At 38.0% G+C, this 19,909-nt stretch overlaps 1 protein-coding gene across 7 annotated transcripts in view; it reads left to right on the forward strand.

Moving 5' to 3' along the window:
• ENTREP2 (endosomal transmembrane epsin interactor 2) overlaps positions 1-19,909 on the forward strand; it is a 103,805-nt gene that overhangs the window by 22,540 nt on the left and 61,356 nt on the right. For all 7 annotated transcript variants that reach the window (XR_007628126.1, XM_050309312.1, XM_050309311.1 and 4 more), the window contains exon 2: positions 15,748-15,804. Coding sequence is in view for 6 of the 7 variants with exons in the window: in XM_050309312.1 (XP_050165269.1) it covers positions 15,748-15,804 (57 nt within the window). In the remaining variant the exon portion in view is untranslated. The remainder of the gene's footprint in view (positions 1-15,747; positions 15,805-19,909) is intronic.

The raw sequence follows: 19,909 nt of genomic DNA on the forward strand, positions 1-19,909 counted from the left end.
AGCTGAGGAGTGCTGATGTTGCTGGACTGGCTTAGGATAACAAGGCTCTGAATGCATGCACATACTGTCCCTCTCTGATTTAGTTTCTCAACTGGGACTCAAGTGGCTGCAGCCGATTTGGGTTCCTGGGGAATGTACTGAGTCCTTAAAAGTGATTTTGCACTGAGAGACACTTGGAATTTCTTCATGTTCCACTGGCAGTCTGTCAGGGTGTGTCATCAAGATTGGCATATTCCAGGTCTGGCGCTTTGGTGCAGTTCACTCATGTTTTGGTTATTTGTTCTGGTGGAGTGAGTCACTTGATATTCATGACTGTGTTGTAGTCAGGCCAATTTAGCACTTGTCAGCTTTGCAAAATGCATTTAACAGAAACTAAATACAAATGCCAAATTATCCATGTGCACCCATGGACTGGTTTGAGGCTCATTTGTTGGAGTTTTCTGCAGTCTCCTTTTTGTACTCTTCTAAAGATAAGAGCCGGATGAGTTTTTTAAAATTTGATTTACGGTTGTTACGTTTCATTCCATCTGCACTGAGATAATTTCCCTGTGACCTACTCAGTATGCTGGATAAATAAAGATGAGTTTCAGGGAAAAATTTCTCAGAATAATGTATTGGACAAGTTACTTGTTTTCTGGTACTCAGTTGATGTTGCTGAATGCTGCTTGTTGGGATCTCTGCTTTCCTTTCTGTAGATTAGATTTACAGTGTAACAGTGGTGATACATAACTTGGCATAAAGTCAGCAAAAGGATTTTGATGAGATGAAGAACTTCACTTTACTGACCTGAGCTCAGAAGTTCTTCTCACTTCTACATTTTTCTACTTTTATATTTGGCAATAATTTCTTTCTTTTGGTGTAGAAATACATTTCCTCGAAGTATTAGTTACAATCCTTGTTTTGGTGTTTCCAAATGAAACAATTCCATTATGAAAAGAATATTGTAGTTGTGAATGATTCCCTTTCACTGTTGTCACCTGTTTTCCCTATAGAAAAAGACCTCTGAAAGATTCATTTAGTTGAGACTACTAAGTTACCCTAAAATCAATCAAATCAAAGATTACTTTTGCCTTTGTTAAAATTTACATAAAATAAATTGGATTTTTTTTTTTTTTCCCAAGGATTCGTAAGAATTTTAAGCAACTGTGATTTACAAGTGTTATCTGTCTTGGTCACATTGATGGCTTGCAAATTCCCTTTATTTCCTTGCAAAATAAAATAGAAATCACAGATGGTTGGAGGACTGTTTGTAGTTGTATAGTCTGTAATAAATAATGATTTTCTAATTAAAATTAAATTACGTTTCTTCTTCTTACTGAAAACCAGAATGAAATATTGAGATTTGGGAAGAAGTTATTTCAGTGAAAAACAAAGAGATGTGTGTTGTTTTGGACACCCTGTGCTCTGTTTTATTCCACCCATGGTGGCAGTGCAGAAAGTCTCTTCAGATTGAAAGCCAGACTGAAAGCATGGAAAGCAAAGTGATTTGTACTAGGGGTTGTCATTGAAGTGTATCAGATAAACAGAATACATTTTTTGTTTGTTTGGTCTTGGGAAAAGCTGAGAGGAGCTTCCTTGGAGGAAAACCAAAACACAAGCAGTTCTTAGTCTGCGGAGTTCCTCTACCTATGGAGGAAAAAAAGTCGTTAGAGAAATTCCCAACTATTGATGATAAAGTTTGCTGGTAAGTAACCTCTGAAGGAAAATCCCATATTTGTTTTGGTGGATTGGATTTCTTTTTTTGTTGTGGATTTGGCGTTTTGTTTTTCGTTGTTTTTTTTTTTAATAGCAGGGAGGCTAAACCTGTGTCCCAGGTTTATCTGCCCAGGCAAATCTGGCCTGGTTGTCTAGTGTTCCTCTGTATTGTACAAAGATTTTTACACTGCTACACTCCCAGTTCAGTAGTTCTATACGGTAATCGTAAATATTATTGGTGATTATTTCCCAAGTCCCTTTTTGGTTTGCCTGCTTATTTAAAATATGACTGCCAACTCAGAACTGCTGTGTCCAGTTCAGAAGAGAGGACCTGGAGTGTGGAGAGGCTGACTTGACACCACAATAACAGGAGAAAGACACTTAAAGTGATCTTCTGAACCCTGCATTGGTACGGTAGGCACGAGACAACTTGTGGAACAAGTGTCTTGTGACAAGCATGGAGAGTGATAGTGCAAAACCAAGACCTGTGCAGTTTTAGTCGTGGAATGCTCTAAGAAAAGGCCCTCTCATTGCTATTGCATCAAGGATGGATGTTCACAGTAATGCTCCTGTTGACAGAAAAGATAAGAAATGTTTGTGTCTCCTATTAACGGCTGAAAAATTTCCTTATGAACTAGTGAGGACATTGATGCATTACACTGGCAGGCTCTCACAATTCATTTGCAGTGAATTTGAGTGGGATGTTGAAACAGTTTTACAGCAACTTCATCTCTGTTTCTTGTGCCACAAAATAACTGCAAATAATGACCTTTTTTATGATGCTATGAGAAAATACTGTGAATTCAAAGGTATAAGTTTGTAATGCTCTCTAGGTCAGAATGGCATTCTTTTGAGCAGTTTCTGTTCTATGATTCATGGACAGGGAAAGAGATACTGAAAAACTGAAGGCATTCATCCCTTTCTACTTTATAATAGCAAGTTCCTTTGTTGTTCTGTCATTTATTATACAATATTGTAATTTTATTACGGAGTTAAAGGAACTGATATCCATAGTGAATTGTTGTGGTTATCTGTTAACCAACTAAATAATGTTTCTGTTGTATTTGTAAGGTGAGCAAGGTTTTCTTAAAAAACAAGCAGCTGAGGGAGGAGGGGAAAGAGAAGGCAGGATGTACTGGCTGTGTACACTTCATTTTCGTTTCTGTGCCTGTGTGGTTTGTAACCTTGGGGCTGCACATCCTTGATCTCTACTCTGTAGCCATGCAGTTGTCTCGGCTGCGTGGATACACAGTGCACATGCACCTACAGAGTGCAAAGCTCGTGCATGTGCAAATGAGTTTGAGACTCCCCTTGTGCTGGGATTTGTGGGAGGAGAGGAGGAGAGTTTCAGCTCCAGATTTCTTGTCCAGATGATGTGTGTGAGCAATCTCAGATAACTGAGTCTGTTTTGAGCTGGGATCTGGTAGATATCTATATGTGGAAAACCTTTCTGAAATGAAAGCTGTAGAAACTATAGGAAAGCTGCATTCTATTTAGTAAGCTTTGAATCCTTTATTTGACCTTTTGTCTAATGAAAATCAGTAGTGTTCCAAAAGCACAACAGAAAACACCCCCCAAAAATAAACAAACAAACCCCAACAAACCCCAAAACATTGTTGTTCTGCTAATTTTGTAGTTTGTTGCCACAGTTCTGTCAGTTTTGTGTTTCATCATGATGTACTTACTGTGGTACAAGACGGTGTATTTTGCATCACAGATTATCCTGTAGAAAATTTTGCTTAGTTAAGATACCAGTATCTGCAGTACTCCCTAACCAGAGATTCCTTGAAACATGACACACAGGTTATCGTGTTTCTACAAATCAGTAGCAATAACTTGAGAGAATCTTCCTTGACAGCACTCGAATACAGAGGCTGATTTTCCTCCCATCACCTGCCAGCTTGGTGTTTGAGATGAGCTCAATGTGAATTTCACTTACCAGTTATCAGCAGGCTCTGGTGTGGTCCTTGGTCTGTTTGGCTAGAAAGCCAAGTTTCTCTGTTAAGTGCTTTTGATACTTGAAGGCTTTATGTCAGGACAACCACTGTTGTAATTGTTTTCCTGTCAACTTTCTCCAAGTGTACAAAAGGAAAAAAAACCTGCTAGCCAGAACAGCGTTTGAAGAGGTCCATCTCTCTGCATTCTTCAGCTGAAAAACCACAATTTTTGCTTCTCAGGTGGTGATTCTAGACAGTTAACTTGGCAAGATAGTGAGAAGATGGTTCTAGAAACAGATACTGTGTGAAAAGTTACCAGCCCATTCTCTTATAAGCTCTAAAATTCAGTAAAATCAAGCACAGTTTTTTGAAAGGAGAAATGACACCTTATGCCCTGGAATAACATCCCATTCTGGCTTGGGTTTTGAGAGCTAATTCTCAAAGCTATCTAATTTAGATGGAATCTAAATGCCAAAGTTACAAGTTGTATTGTTTTTTAGGCTGTGTGCCAGTGTGTGTAAAATGTGATAATCCTAAATGATTTGCAAGTATTTATTACTCTTTTTGTGTTGTTTTCATTTTATCCTGTCTTAATGAACAAAGTGTTTCCAGACAAGTGAAGTAGGCCCATGGCTGCTTTTATGAAAGTCAGTGTGTTATGCTTTTGTTGAGTCTGTGGTCAGCCAGGCTGCAGTAACACAAACATTGAGAGTGTGGGAATCTTACTGGGACAGTAATTTCAAAGCTTCTTTGTGAGTTTTTTTGCAGGCAATCAGAGACAAGTAGAACAAACCAAAGAGGCTCTGTCTTTGAAATATAATTGAGTTTGATGTACTGAGTACTCAGTTTTCTTTGCCTCTGACTCTGTGGAATTTTTTGAAATGAAGACATCCAACTGTGTGATGAAGTGGGGAAATGGTCACATTTGAGTTTACTCCATTTAATATTAGATAAAGTTATAGTAATTTCTTAGGAGCTACTTAAGCAAGTGTTTTAAAGAGAATATATTGCTGCTCCGCCTAATGCCCACGTGTGAATGGCTGTACTGTGCGAAATTACTTTAACGGTAGTTTTTGGTCACGGTGGTGGATCCACCACTAAAGGTCAGACACCATGCTAGTTAATCTGTAATCCTTGTTAAACAAGCATGCTTCACATGGCCATGTGAATCACTTTGCTGGAGTTTTGCTTCCTCTACAGGTGACAATACAGGTGGATCTTGTATAGCATAGTTTTTATTTGCCCATTGGTGATGCAGTAAGGAACTGCTGTTTCTGCACATCTGGGTTCCTTCTTCTGAAGAATGGTTCTGTGTAACCCTGGGAACAAATTTTTAGAATGAGGTGTTTGAATCTAATGGAAATGTAAAAATGTGAAACAGCTCTTTTAGTCTATAAGCTATTTCTCCTCTTCATCTTGACACAGTGTGCCTGTTACATTTACCAGAAGTCCCGACCTTAGTTGAAAGAAGCCTTTGGACTCCTTGAACTTAATTTTTCTTGGAGAAAGGGTTTCTGTAGAGTAAGTGAATGTGTTTTGTGGCTGAATGGCCATTAAATAATCCTAGAATGCAGACCACAAGATCTGGCAAATGTGTTTGGTGTGAGGTGAGGTCTCATATGAAAATTGGTGGTTTATTCTTGCTTTATTTCTGAAATCAAGATGGAAAACACTTGAATTTGATGATCCAGTTTGGCTTTGTAACCAATATTGTACAGGATGTTTTTCTGTCTGTAATGTTTCAGAATTTGTGTGTTTTGACCTTGGTTATTATATATTACAACTTACTGTTCAAATGAGTTTAGTGTTAAACATCAGTAATCTCTTTGAATCTCTTATGGAGAGAAAGTAGACATAATTTTAGTTGCTCTGTAATGTTTACAGGATTCCCTCCTTTCCATTCCCCTTGCAGTAGAAATAGCTCTAGGCTTTGATTTTGGAATTAAGGTTATAGTTCTGTTCATTCAGTGTTTGAACTGGTATTGCTCAAATAATCCATTGCATTAAAATTCCTGAAATAGCGTGTCACATGTTCCCCAAATCTATTGCCTGCTGACAACTTAAGAAGCCTATACATCAGAATTAGACTTCGATTAGAGGGGGTTCGTTGCTGGGTTTTAATTCTCGCTTAATGTTTGGCTTGAATTTTGGGGGCACGTCATATGTCATATCTCAGTAGAAAACAGTGATGCTTTTGCAAAGTAGTTCTGCAGCCTTAAGCTCCAGGTGCCTGTCAGTGTGCTCCCCAGGAGCCTGGGGCAAGCTCTAACCTAGACAGATCTGTCCCTAGATCATTCCAATGTGTGCCTTCTCTTCTGCAAAGCTTGATGGCTTCCATTGCACCATGGGATGGCATTGAAAGCTTCTTTCCTTGGGGCTGCATTGTGGAACTAATGGATGGTTTGTGGTGCTGAAGTCATACCCCCTTTTCTACTTACCTGAGTCCTTTGCTCTTTCTTTCCAGAACAATTAGGGATTTTTATAAGTCAGTCTCAAGGCTTGTCATACAACAGATATCTCATGACTTGTATGCAGCGTGTCTAAAGTAACGTATTTTAAGTCTTTAATATTAACTAATGAGATTATTATAATCAAGAATAGAGGTAATACTCTAAATTATTCTAATTACATTACATTCTTTGTTCAGTCTACTTTGACTCTGCATCAACATGATTTCATTCTTGCACTTTGCTGCTGACAGGCTTTTATTTAAGGATGAGGTGGAGGTATTTCCTGATCTTGTCTCATTAGAGAACACATTCAAATAGGATTTGGTACTGGGGGACAGGTGCTGAGGGACATTCTCTAGTTGTAGTATAGAGGTACCCAGTCCAGCCAATGTGTTTCTGCGTGATGTCAGTGCAGAGCATATTTCATGTTGTTGAGGCAATATGAAAATAGCTGTTGTAGACTATGGAAAAGAGGTATGAGTATGGATTAACATGCTGGATATTTCTGTGGTACTATCTGTAAAAACTAAGGAAAACTCTAGAATGATTTGGATTGGAGGTGGATTCTGCAGTTTAAAAAAAAAAAAAATTAAAAACCCATGAGTGTACTATTTTGGAGATAAGAATAAAAACAACTTGGGAAAGGACAATTTGCATAGAGAAATATACCTGGCACAGTAACAAGGTGGGATGGGCAGAAAAATTGGAAGATGACACAAAACTTTTTAAAATATAAGCATCTAATTTAAAGAGTAGCTGAATTTGTCCCTTCTCATTGTTTCTGATCAGTAATCCTAGCAGAAACAAGCTCATAATGTAAGCAGTTGTGCTTGAGAATCCACATCAGATTCTCTTTCTTAAATACAGAGCTTTTGTTAATAACTTCCTCTTGTAAAGTTTATGGTTAAAAATTGATTATATGTCTGTACATACATTATAAACATGTAAATATGTTTATACATTGAAATATATAGCTCATTATTACACCTTTTATAATAAAGCTTTCTCACTTTTAAGTGTCTAGTGACAGCCTTAAAGTGGTATAAAACATATTGTTGTCACAAGAGTGCGTTTTTGTAACGGGATTGTGAAACATTTGGGTTTTGGTTATAATCCACACCAGTAGTCACTAGATTCCATTACCCCATGAAATTTGCTGCAAATTTTATAAAATGTGTGAGGTTTAATTTGAAGCAGGTGTCCACTCATTTTACAACAAAAAATGCAGTGGGAAACACCTTGGCAGTGAAGCCAGTGGATAGATGGGTGTATGGTTTTAACTACTCTCGTAGATAGTAGTTGAGAGACATTAGATGAATAGAAGGTGAGAGCTGAAGAGTTACTGCCTGCACTGTTAGTAAATAATGAGGATCGGGCTCTAAAGCAGTTGGTTTGACGTGTTCTATGAAACTTGAGTTTATCTTTAAAAAAATGTAACCATTTCCCACAGAAACCATAGTGACAGAAGTGTTACCTGTGGGAGTGTTGGGGTGGTTACTGCGCTGTGGCTCCAGAGCAACAAAGATGAAATTATTGTATCAACTCATTGACATGGGACAGAGTTCTCCTGGAGGAGATGACTGGTGGCTTTTACTACGCAGCTAGTAAAACGCAGGGAAGTCGGTAATATTAAAAAAGAAAAAAGATTTTACTTTGCTTCAGGGAAAGTATGTCAACTTGTATCTTTAAATCCTATTAAGTTGCAATTGATTCTCTGTTATCTTGTTAGGGAAGAAGCTGTAATACATAAACTTGATGATCTTGGAGCAAAGTCTTTGGAATGAGGCTTACTAATGTCCTTGCCACCTGTCATTTAAAGCATTTTCTTGCCTTACCATGTTTTATTTAACAGCTTAACCTTGAGGTGCATGTTGGTTGAGTTTCTGATACTCAAAAAGACTTCCTATTGTTAATATGTAATTTCATTAAGTATTATTTAGACTAATTGTTTTCGTAAGAGCAAAAATTTTAAGTACAAACGAGAAGTGCTGTAGGCTTTGGATATTCTGCTAATTAATAGTAATAAACTACCTTGTCCATGCGGTCCTTGGAGAAAAATAACTTTAAAAATTAGGAAGATACATGATGTCAGAGATATAAAATTCACCTTTAGGAACCTTGGATTGTTGGGGTGTTTGGAATGCCTCTATCCATCCTTTTATTAAACCTGTGTTTATGCAAATCATTTGTCCTTTCTGTCTGAAGTCCTGTCTGGGCTGTGGTGAGCAGGAGTCTGCTGTGGTTAGAGCTGCCTGGGAAGGGTATTTCAGAAGAGGTGGTGAATGCAGCAGTGTGGGTGGCTGTCACCAAGAGCATGGCAGAGGTCAGGAGGCTGAGGATACAGACAGTGTGTATCTGCTCTGGCCGTTCAATGCTTGCTCTGTCCCTTTCTCTCTCTTGCCCCAGCCTGGCATCCTTAACCTTGCCCTTTCCTGGGTCCCGTGGCCCTGGCGTGAATCACTCATGCTCATTAGAGTAAGAGGGCTGTTGCTTTTGGGTTAGCCTTTCTCCATGTGCCCTGTGGCACTGCACTTAAGAAGATAGCCCAAGAGATCTATGGAACAGGAGGACTGGAGCAGAGGCGCTGCATTTTACCTGCATTTGGAAGCTCTTCTGAGTTGGAGGCAAAGAAAATGCTGTTGTTATCGATATTTAGATCACTTCGTAATACACCTCCACTTTTCATCCCTTGGGAAATTGTGTCGGTAATTGAAAGAGCCGTTGTCTCATTCCAGTTATCTAAAGCAATCTCATTCTTCATTCTTATAATTATTGGAAGAGCCCAGCAGCAAAAATCTGATTAGTGATTTCCTAATGCTACTGGAAAACAATATTTATAGAATAATTTTCTGTACTGAGTCAATGATACAAGTCAAGATTGGTGTGAAAACAGATTAGGGAATGTCTAAAGAAATTTATCACAGTATTTTTCTTTGTCACAGCAACATTATTGATACAATTTTTTTTTTTTTTGGTGACTGAAACAGAAAATGAAAGTTATGGAAGTGAAGTCCTCCTAGCTGGATGATACCTTTGCCTTAGGATTCCATATATTTACATTACTTTGAGATTAGAGTTAAGAGTATTTTCACATTTTCAACCCTTGAAGAAATTTAACTATAATGAAATGACAAAGAATTTAAATGTACCAGTATTTTTGGAAAGGAAATTCAATATACTTTTAGATGCAGAGGTTTTTCCCCTATTAGAAATCATCTTTGTAATCTATTATATGGAATGTGCATAAAGACTAAGAAAATAAATATTCAGATGAGGAAAGCATTAACACTTGAGTGTACAATACCTGAATACAGATCTGTCATATTGGATGAACTGCTTCTAATTTCACTGATTTCATTGGTTCAGTGCATTTTAATTAAGCTTTTGACTGCTGCCTCAGTAAACCCTTCCTGCCTCAGAGGATCAATAAACTATCCACACTCGATCTGAGCCACTGTAGAGATGCCAAATAGCATATATGGGCAGCATATTTCTTCAATCAGTTATTTTTGAAAGAATTGCTTGGGTTAGCTTTCATTTTGAACATTGTGAGACATGCAGCTGGTTCTGCAGCAGCATTTCTGGTGGTGTTATTCAAAATAGTCGTATATTCTTTTGGTTCATTCATAGGTCATTCTCGAGAAGGAAAGTTGCTCCATTTCTATGGGAAGCCTCATTTAAATTTGACAGAATTGTCCAAAATGGAAATTGCCCCAAAAGTGTCTTATTAATTTCTTACAGTATCTCCATAAACCTTATTCTGACTTAAAGCTCTTCACCTATCAAACATGTATTGAACTGGGTCTTCAGTCACCATGTTTGTTTCAAGTTTGTTCTTAAATACTCTAATAAATTTGAAAGCTTGGGGGAATTGGTTCTGAACTGCTTAGTTTCCTTTCTGTTTAAATATTCTTATGCTAACGGCTGTGTGCCTTATGCTCATGGATTACATTATGGGGCGTATAAGATAATGTAACAGTGTGTTCTGTGAATGTGTTTAATAAAAAACAGATTAGAATTAAGACTGTATTGTGAGTCACTGACATATCAGCTCTGTGCTTAATATCTTATCTAAATCCCTGTCCATTGCTTTTAATACAGTTTGCATATTTTAGTGAAGTTGAGCATAACAGTTCTGAACCAGTTGGAATAGTAACAAATACAGAACATGTGAAGTTTCTTCATAATTGGAAAATATGTTATTCTGATGTATATGTGCTCCATCAACCCTTGTTTTTCTCTGTATATCAATTGTTTTCTTCTAGAAACAAACAACAGATGTGTAACAAGCAGATTTCTCATGGGTATGGAGAATATTTCATAAGAATACAAAGACAAAACAAGAAAAGCTCACCCTAGAGCTCAAAATGAAATCAAAATTGCATGCTGTTAATCCATTCTGGTAGGTGTGTCAATGTATAGGTAATTTTACTGTCCTGTTCTTGTGGGCCACCAAGGGATTTTGTTTCTCTGCTTCTGTTTCCATGGCAATTAGAATTAGATTAGTTTTAGTTCACAGTGGGTAAATGAGAGAGACTAAGCTATGATGCAGTGTTTATGAGTCAGGAACATATTGAGTCTTTTTATAAAATAGCTGAAAACTGCTGAAATTGTTGTGGTTTTTGGTCACTGATGGCTCGCTTGTATGTATCTTGGAGTGTATGGACCTTTTGGTTCTGTTTAGGCAGTCTGGTGGTGCTTGTGCTCTTTGTGCTCACAATGATGTACTCCTTAAATAAGAGGGTGGTCCCTGGATTCTCGTGATAGCTGCGTGTCGAGCAGTCAGTTTGCATATCTGCATGTAAACAGCTATATTAACTGTTTCAAAAATTCTTTAGCTTATCACTGATTTTTGCAGTGTTTTGAATGTGGTGGAATGGTATGATTTTCAACAGCACCTGCTATTTAGGATGACTTTTTTGAAAGACCATTCCAAAATCATACCACTGTTCTGTATTTGTCCAGACAGTCTTCCCATGTGTATGTATGCATATAGAAATATATATAAACCTTTTTTCCTCCTTACCTTACTTACTAACACATTCAGACCACCCTCACAAGAGATTTGCATCCTTACTGTTTTTCCAGGAATCGGAATGGAGAGTAATATTACTGGTGGATTATTCAAGTCCCTTTTCAGTTAATTCCCATGCTGCAGAGTTCTTTCCTATAGCTCTTTCCTATAGCTTGTGTTTAACTTAACAGCATTTTGCACTAATGGATTGCAGATGCTGCAGAGAGTATTATTACAAGAAGATTTTGTACTCTGATAGTAACAGGTCGTGCTTTTATAGTCTCTGAGTATGTGGTAGTTGTGATATTACTCATGCGATATTTAATAATTGCATTTTGTTAAATAATTATCTACCCGTTACAGGTGCTACTATAGATTTCACAGAAACATCGCCCTTGAAGATATTTCAGCTTTTAATTTAGCCTCTCTGTGAGGCAACACCTAGACTTAAGGATATCAGTGCTTTTTAGTTGTTCAGGTACAATTGAACTTCACCATTTCTGGAACATCTGAGTTGGCAAAATTAAATCTTGCAGTAGTCTGTGCTCCTGAAGCCCAGAGAGGGGGAACCTTGGGCGGTGTCAGTGGCTTCAGAAACCTCTGCAGAGGAACAGCTGCTGTTTTGCTGTGCTGACAGAAGGCACCAGTGATGCTGGTGCTGTGGGTCCTGGTGTTTGCCTCCTTCACTGCAGTGAATTAGGCAGCTCATTTCTTGCCCTGCCCTCTCCACTCCACTTGTGCATCTGCCTGGTCCACCTTGGTGGATCTTTGTCTAATGTGTTGTTACAAACAGGCTGTTCGGTTTCTAGGTTATCTAGAGGCATTCACAACATACATTTTTGCCACATATGCGTACTGTATATGCCTGTCTGTAAACACATAAATTTAGTTCTTAGAAGAGGCCTGAGAAGGAATCTCTGCAATTAATGTGAAGAACTTGTGTGCTTATTTTAATGCAGCTGATCCATTGACTGGAGAATTTGTCTCGTGTCTACAAGCTGAAAAAGTGAGGAACCCATATTTTTGTAGAAAAGGACCAAATGACTTGACATATGTCAAGTTGTATCAACCTGAGCAAGTAAGCAGGAATAAGAATAAATACTAAAACTTGTGCTCTGGATGTGCTCTAGACTAGAAAGGCATTGCTAAAACCGAGATTGTACTGAGAAAAAAAAAGATAATTCATTTTATTGAACACATTAATACTTAGACATCAGTAATTTTACATGTCTATAATTTTTTTTTACCTTTTTACCTTTCGTTTACCTTTACTACATTTTAGGTTGTTTTAAGTAATATTTATATAAATAGGCATTTTATGTATTTCAGAAAAAAAGCTTAAAGGAAGCATACTAGAGATTGTTTAACATACAATAATCATTTTGGAGATTAAGACTTGGAAAACACATGGTTTAAGACACATTGAAAGACTGCATCATCTGATCTGTCCCACATTTGAAGTCAAAGCCCTTTAGATTTCTAGAGACTCACTAGAGTGTGGAGGGTTGGAAATGCTGGAAAAGACACCATCAAGGGCAAATCCTTTGTTTGCAATCCCTGTAATGGAAAGTAATTTTACCCTCTGGTTTGGTCCTGCCTCAGTGTGTGCCTGTTAAAGTAAATGCCTCTTTGTCATGCATGAGCAGCACTTGCATTAACGATAATGGAGTTTTCATATGCATTTTGAAAGGTGTTCATACCCTCTGTTATTGCATGTCTAATGCTGCAGAAGCCAGTGCTGATGTATTCTGTTGTTTCCTCTGTGAATCAGCAATGTTATAGTCAGCAGGTATATACATCTTTAGGAATTCTGCTTAAGGAATCTGGCGAACCTCCGTTTTTGAACATGATTTTAGTAGCTAGATTTATTTTGATTATGTGCTGGGGAGTTTCGCTACAATTCAGCAGATAGAATCTAGGTCTAAGATAGTACATAAATGTGCTGTCTAGGTTCTGAAATCAAACCATGTTTTCAAACTTACGTGGACAAGTTGTTAAAATAATAAAACTCCAATTTACTTTTTACTTAATAAAGAAAAAACCTGTGCACAGCATATATGTGCTGTAGTGATTTTTGAAAAGTGTGAGAAGATGACTAGATTGCAATGTTGAAGAATGGGTTTTTGGGAAATTATAATGCTTTAATTACTGGTGTAAATTACTGGTGCTTCAAATTAAGTAAGGAGTGAATATTTGAAATGATTATTGTAAGATCTTAGGGGCCCGTAAATTACATACTACTTTTCAAATAATCCCTACTTTTATATATAAACCAAGTGTGGTTCTGCTCACTTTATTCAGTGTTAACATTGTATTTACAAGAAGTACAAACTCAAGAGAAAACAAAATGTCAAGGCTGGGTTTTTCTAGATTGGGGGTTTTGTGTTAAATTCCTGTTTGTCTTCAATTTCAAGGCAAATTTTCTTTAGTTTTCTATTTAGATAGTGATTTGTTGTATTCTCCCAAAATGTTGGAGACTAATAGGGTTTGGAAAATTGCATGACAGGATTGTTGAGATGAACTCTTATGATGACAGTATTAAAGACACAGGTGGAACACTGAGTACTAAAGTCATCAGTGCAGGTCCATCAACTGGCCTGACTCTGCTTGACCTTTTGCGTGGTGAGCCGGTACAGGGAGTGCCACAAAGCTCTCCTTTTACAAACAAAAACACATGTGCCTCTTTCATCTTGCAAGGCCTCTGTAAAGGTCAAACAGCTGTAGTTCAGCTGAACAAAAAGGATCAGCTCCATTCTTGCATCTTGTGCAATGCCACAGATAAGTCAGACAGGAGGGGGAGAGGTTTAACTTTGGAAGGGAGTTCACACAGTAGATGAAAGTAAAGGTTTGCTACTCAGAGGTAACGCACTGGAATACCTTGGCTCTGAACAGATGACTTGGGACTGAGAAATACTGGCTGATATATGAGTATCTTATGTATCAATGCGTGCTCTGTTTTGGAATGCCATTTTTCATTTATTCTAAAGGTTTTTCTTTAATAACCTCACAATTTCAGCCACCCTGTTTATTTAATTGAGAGTGTGTTGCTGTCTAGCCTGCAGATAAAGTAACTAACCCTGTCATTTTACTTTCCGGAGTGCAGTTTCACATTACAGGACTATCAGGCCACACGCAGGTTATCATACAGTAATACTAAGCTACTATGGCTGCGTGAGTAAATTTAATTAACTGCAAAGATGGAATTCTCAGCTTTTCCTTCACTTGGCCAACATCCAGGAGTATGTAGCTTCTATGCTGTAGGAAACGGTGTAGAATACAAAATATGCACATTTGCATGTAAGCAGTCCTTGATACCCACATCCTGATTTTGGTTCACTTTTACTGTGCATTTGTGCCTTCTCATTTGTTTCATTTGTACTTCACTTAAAAACTAACACGGATTTTACTAAAAAACTTCATTTTAGCCGTGTAGCTGCTAAAGAAAACATCAAAAGGTGCCTTTTCCAATGCGTTGTCTTTCTGAATAATGTTTTCAACAGCTGCAGCAGCTGTGGGTATTACCAGTTGTGAAATGTGTTTGAAATATGCCCACAGTATGAATGTCCACAGACCAGGCTTTGTGGAAGCTAAAATGAGTTCTCTACAGTCCAACTGCATCAGTAGATGGATAGTTTCCAGCCTGGTTCCCAGTACAGTGTACATTGCTTCTGTAGTGGCTAGATATTAGGCATTCTTATTTATTATGCTCTACTGTTTTTATACCCTAACGATTGCTAGGAAACTCAGCATAGTGGGAATGTTGACTAGCTGAGTGGATAAGTGACTGTTACACAAGTTCTTTGCACAAGCCGAGATGAGAGAAAATGACACTATGGACTCAGGAAATAAATACATTATGCATTCTTTTCTCTGCATTTCTTTTGTGTTCTACTTCACTATTTCTTTTCATTAAATGTTCTCATGAAAAGCTTCCTCTCCACCTTTTTAACCCAACCCCAGGGTCGATATCCCTGACCTCATTGCTCCAGTTTCTCTCACTATTTTCAACTGAGAGAAATCTAAAGCTTGCGTGTTATTTTAAAATACCTAAGATCATCTTAGGTGTATAAAGGTCTGAATCCTGCTTGCTTTTGCTTTGTGGAGTGGAGAGTAATGTATCTGTATGTTAAATATAGGCTCTAAATGAACAAATAGGTCCTTTTTTAATCATGAGGTCAAATAAAAAAGTTGTTTGGGTGGGTGAAACAAAACAAAAAGATCCTTTTGCTAATTTATCTGGATACTCTGGGTGATTTTGTGATTTTTCTGTCATTTCTTCCCTTTTTGTAGGCTGATTTTCAATGATGCTAAGAGACCACAAGAAAATTTCCCTTAAACATTTATTCTTCTTCAGAGTTGATAACATTTGGAACTGGGAGAGAAATGTTTTAAGACGTATTGTTATCCGATCAGAACTAAATGGGTCTGGCAGCTGGATAGAAATCTCTTTAGAAACAGCTTAGTAGTAGTTCTGTGTATTTTTTACTGAGAATAAAAGGAAAGCATTACATTTTTAGCAGTTGGTTTCCAGCATTCAGGAAACACACATTATGAATATGTATTAAGCTTCATCTTATTACTCACTGTTTTTTTTTAATGACCCTGGTATAAAACTCATGTCCCTTCAGTGACTCTGTTTTCCCTATTACAGGTGCTGTTGTCTGGTTTGATTGGTGTTGTTTCTTGGAAGAGACCACTCTCACTTGTGGTGAGTAACTCCCAGTGCCTTTGTCTTTATCTAGCAACCTGATAGTCACTGGGGATGATTTTCCAATGCTGTTGTGTATCCTAACGTTTATAAATCGCTAGTACAAAAATTTTATATTACATAAAATAGGTGACAGTGATATTTTTCTTCTGTCTAACAAATGGACTATTGGTCTGCCCTTAGCTTTGCATTTCACCATATTTGCTAAAATTGCACAGCAAATCAGTCTTTGTTACAAGTTATCCAGAGGGGAAAAAACCATATTCCCAATTAGTAGCTGTTCATCTTCATCTGCAGAATGATTTTCAGGCACATTGTTATTTCTGTTGTGAGATTCATGTAGTGACTTAATAATGAAAAGTAATCTATTTTTTATATATGCAAGCTAATAGAATTTCAGATAACCTATTAACATAAAGTAATATTAGATTCAAATGAATCTTATTTAAAAGGTGGGATGATTGTGTCAGTAAGGGCGTGCTAGCAGGTGAATATGGCCTTTGAAAAAGTGTGCATATGTAACAGAGTAACAGAAAACATTTGTAACAGTTAATAGCAAAAGTAGCTCCCAGGAAAAAAGAATATAACTGAAAGTGTAAAATGCAAAGTCCTGTATTATTGAGAATAAGCTTAATGAGAACTTGAAGTGTATCTTTCAGTATTGTGAACTAAATCAGTTAGAGCTTACATCATTAGAATAAACAATAGAAATGCATCAGAAATGTTATTCAGACCTATTGAGATTTGGCTTGCTTTGATTCCTGAACACTTACTCACCTGTTGGAAGTTCAGCTGGGCTTTCAGATACCAATCCGCTCAGTGAAATGTAAATAGGCGATCATGTTAGCATCACTCAAGGAAGTAAAAGGGAAGAAATAGTAAATGGCAACATTAATGCTTGCAGAACAGCTCACCTTCCTAAAATATGCTCTAGGAAATTTTTTATTTCCAAGAGTAGGCTTGGTTCTCGTGACCTAGATCCTGATTTTCTCCTGTATTTCTGTATCGGCACTTGGTGGTGATACACTAATCAGCTGAAAGAACAAGAGACAGGGATGATGTTTTTCACCTCTGTATGTGATTAAGATGTGCAACAGCCAGGCTAATAGTTTTGCAGTGGCTACATAATATCTTGGTTTTCTTGTTGAATTGTGAGTACCTTTTAGCAGTTGGAACCCATGAGTGCAGGATGACAGTTCTGCAAGCACCATAAATAACTGACCTGCAGTAGATTTGGATCCTAGGTTTGAATGATTTCAGTGATGAAAGTATAAGCTGTAAATAATATTTTCCTATAGTTGAGACATAGTTAAGTTTCCTTTGCCTCTTCCCTTTCTCTTCTCCCTTCACTGAGGGTTAGCTGTATAAAGCACTTTGGTAACCAAACTGGATCAGCTATCTCTGCACACTACTGCAGCATGACTTGCTTCCAAGGATGTATGTTCCCTTCCTGCCCTGCTTCTGGGAAGAGCCAGTGGTGTGTAGGACACCTCTTGAGAGAAGTATGAGAAGTTGCCATTTTCCTGGATGCATTCCACACTTTATGAGCAGTGCACAGCAGAAGCTGTAGATCTCTTTTGTGTCTTCTAATGACAAATTTGGGATAGTAAGTGTTCAGATGTTTCAAGAAGGGAAATTTTAATTTACTGGATGCTGTTCATGGACTGGAGACGAACAGAACTGCAGCTGATCATAGGGCTGCTTTAGGCATCTTTAGATGCATCCTGATTTCTGATTTAGTCATTCCTGATAAAGCTTGCAGATCTTTCTCGTTTTTTGTTTGCAGTTGGAGTGTTTGTAAACTCTGGTGACATCCATGTTCCATATTTTCTATTTGCAGGTGCATGAACATAAGCATAAACATTTACCTTTTTAAACGTGTGCTGTCTTGCCTATTGCTGGTTTGGGTTTTCTTACTGAGAGTGCTGGTTCCCTTCTTTCTTGTTTAGTATGATGAAGCAACTGGCAGAAAAACCTGTCCCTAGTGCCCTTTTATTAGGATATACCTGACAGAAGAGGAAGAGGGGGAAAATGGAGAATGATCTGGATGAGAAGAACTGAATGAACTGGAAGAGAAAGAAATAACACTTGAGATAAAAACAGAGGAAGTGAACCAGGGAAATCTTTGTAATGGTGGAGAAAACACGTCACAGAGTGAAACATCTCTTTAGAATGAACATTCTAGGACCCTTTTTACAGCTTAACACTTCTTACAGCTTCTTCCTGCCTAGGTCTCTCTGCATCTCACTGATACCCTTTTGACAAAGGCTGCCTGTTCCTGGGCCCAGCTGCCACCAGCTGTCACTCGTGTGAGAATCTGGACTCCTCTGCTGAGCATCCATCTGCTAATTAGTTATCCCCAGTTGCAAACTCTAAAAAGAATCACAGGCAGCTTTTCCTGAAGAGCAGACAAAACCTGCTGGGGCATAACACTTGCCCCTTCCTAAGCAGGCACGTCTTAATTACCCTTAAACAGCGCCTTGTCCCCACCTGCTCCCGGCATGGCGTTGCCATGGCAGCAGTTCCTGCTGCAGGACGGACGCAGGGGACTCTCACAGTCCCGTGTCAGGGCTGCTGCTTCAGCTGGAGGTGTCGATGGGCGCTGTGCTCGCCTCTCTTCAGCCCATCAGTGATGCCCTTGTTCTCACATGCTTTCTAAATATATCAGCTAGTGGTTCTTTCATCTCATTTGCTCCTTCTTTTAGAAATGCAGGCTGCATCCCATCTGGTCCTGGAGCTTTTGGCAGCCTTTGCACAGTGTAATTTCTTCATCTCTTTCTTGGTGTGAGTCTAGTTTCCTTCAGCATTTCTTCTTCCTCCATGGTAAATTAATCTTTTATCTGGTATCACTGGAGCTGGGTAGTTTGGCAACATGGAGACTATTTGTCAAACTCTGTATTTTGATTTCAAGTGGTCAGGAAATGGTAGCTGCAAAAAATTGTTTTAGACAAGATAAACTGCATTTGAAATGTTTTTATTTAAAAGTAGAATAAAGACTTGCATGAATATAAGGCGTTTTGGGGGGTGATGGAGTTGGGGACGGATACTTCATTCTTTGTGCAGTCAAAACTCATGTGACTTCAGTATTGTTTTTGTGACAGATGGAAAGAATTGCACTGTTACCCCAAGAGAATCTAATTATCCTGTGCTTGTTGAAGAAAAATACTTTCAGTGGGATTTGTTTGTCAGGTGAATTGCAGTTTAGATCCTGAGTTAGAGATATCTGCGATTGAGTGTTTTGGGGTTTCTTGCTACAAATGCTATAAAATCCCCAACAACATTATGTATTCAGTTCTACTTCAGATGTATGAGTAAAGGTCTTAGAAATTTAAAGCTCATGTACTAGTGATCTCCATCAAATTATTCTTGTGAGTCTTCCTTAAAGGTGTGTGTGCAATTTTTCTTTAAACAGTCAAAATTATAATGAGGTTACGTTAGAATCAAATTGGGAAAAATCCCTGTCCACATTGAAGCCTTGCCTCAGAAACTGAGTCTGAAAATGCTCATGTCCTCTTCTGTAGATGAGCAGTTGTGGCTCACTGACCTCGCTCTCCTGACAGGAACCTTCTTCCTTAACGATGAAAGTGGAAGTGTTGTGGTGTGCTGGGTTTCAGAGAGACAACACAGTTGTTCATTAATGAGAATAATTGCACATGAGTAGTTAATTGCTATTAATATTTTGGGAGAGAGAGGTGCAAAGTATCGGTGTATCTGACCTTTATAACCTGCTTCTCTCTAATTACGTTTCTGCCAGGAGGGGCTGCTTGGGATTGATGCCTGTCCTTGTCAACTGGACAACATGAGCTTTTATTTCCTCAGGGAATTTTGCTGCAGATGTTGTGGAAGGTTAATTTATATGGAGCAGCATTTCACCTAACTTACACAGAGGTGAATCCCTCCAGCAATGTGACACTTGCAAAAAGTAATGTGTTGTTTAGATGGATTTGCATATTATGCATTTTCTACAGAAGTATAAATTGAGTCCTACGAAGGTTTGTTTTAAAGTTACTAGACTAATTACACTTTTTAAAAAAAATAATAATTTCTATTTACTGGTTTAGCTGGCTGTTTTGTTTAAATAAGGATTATTTTGTTATATACAAAG

This window comes from Myiozetetes cayanensis, unplaced genomic scaffold, assembly GCF_022539395.1.
Source record: "Myiozetetes cayanensis isolate MyiCay16 unplaced genomic scaffold, myiCay2020 scf14, whole genome shotgun sequence".
NCBI lineage: Eukaryota > Metazoa > Chordata > Aves > Passeriformes > Tyrannidae > Myiozetetes > Myiozetetes cayanensis.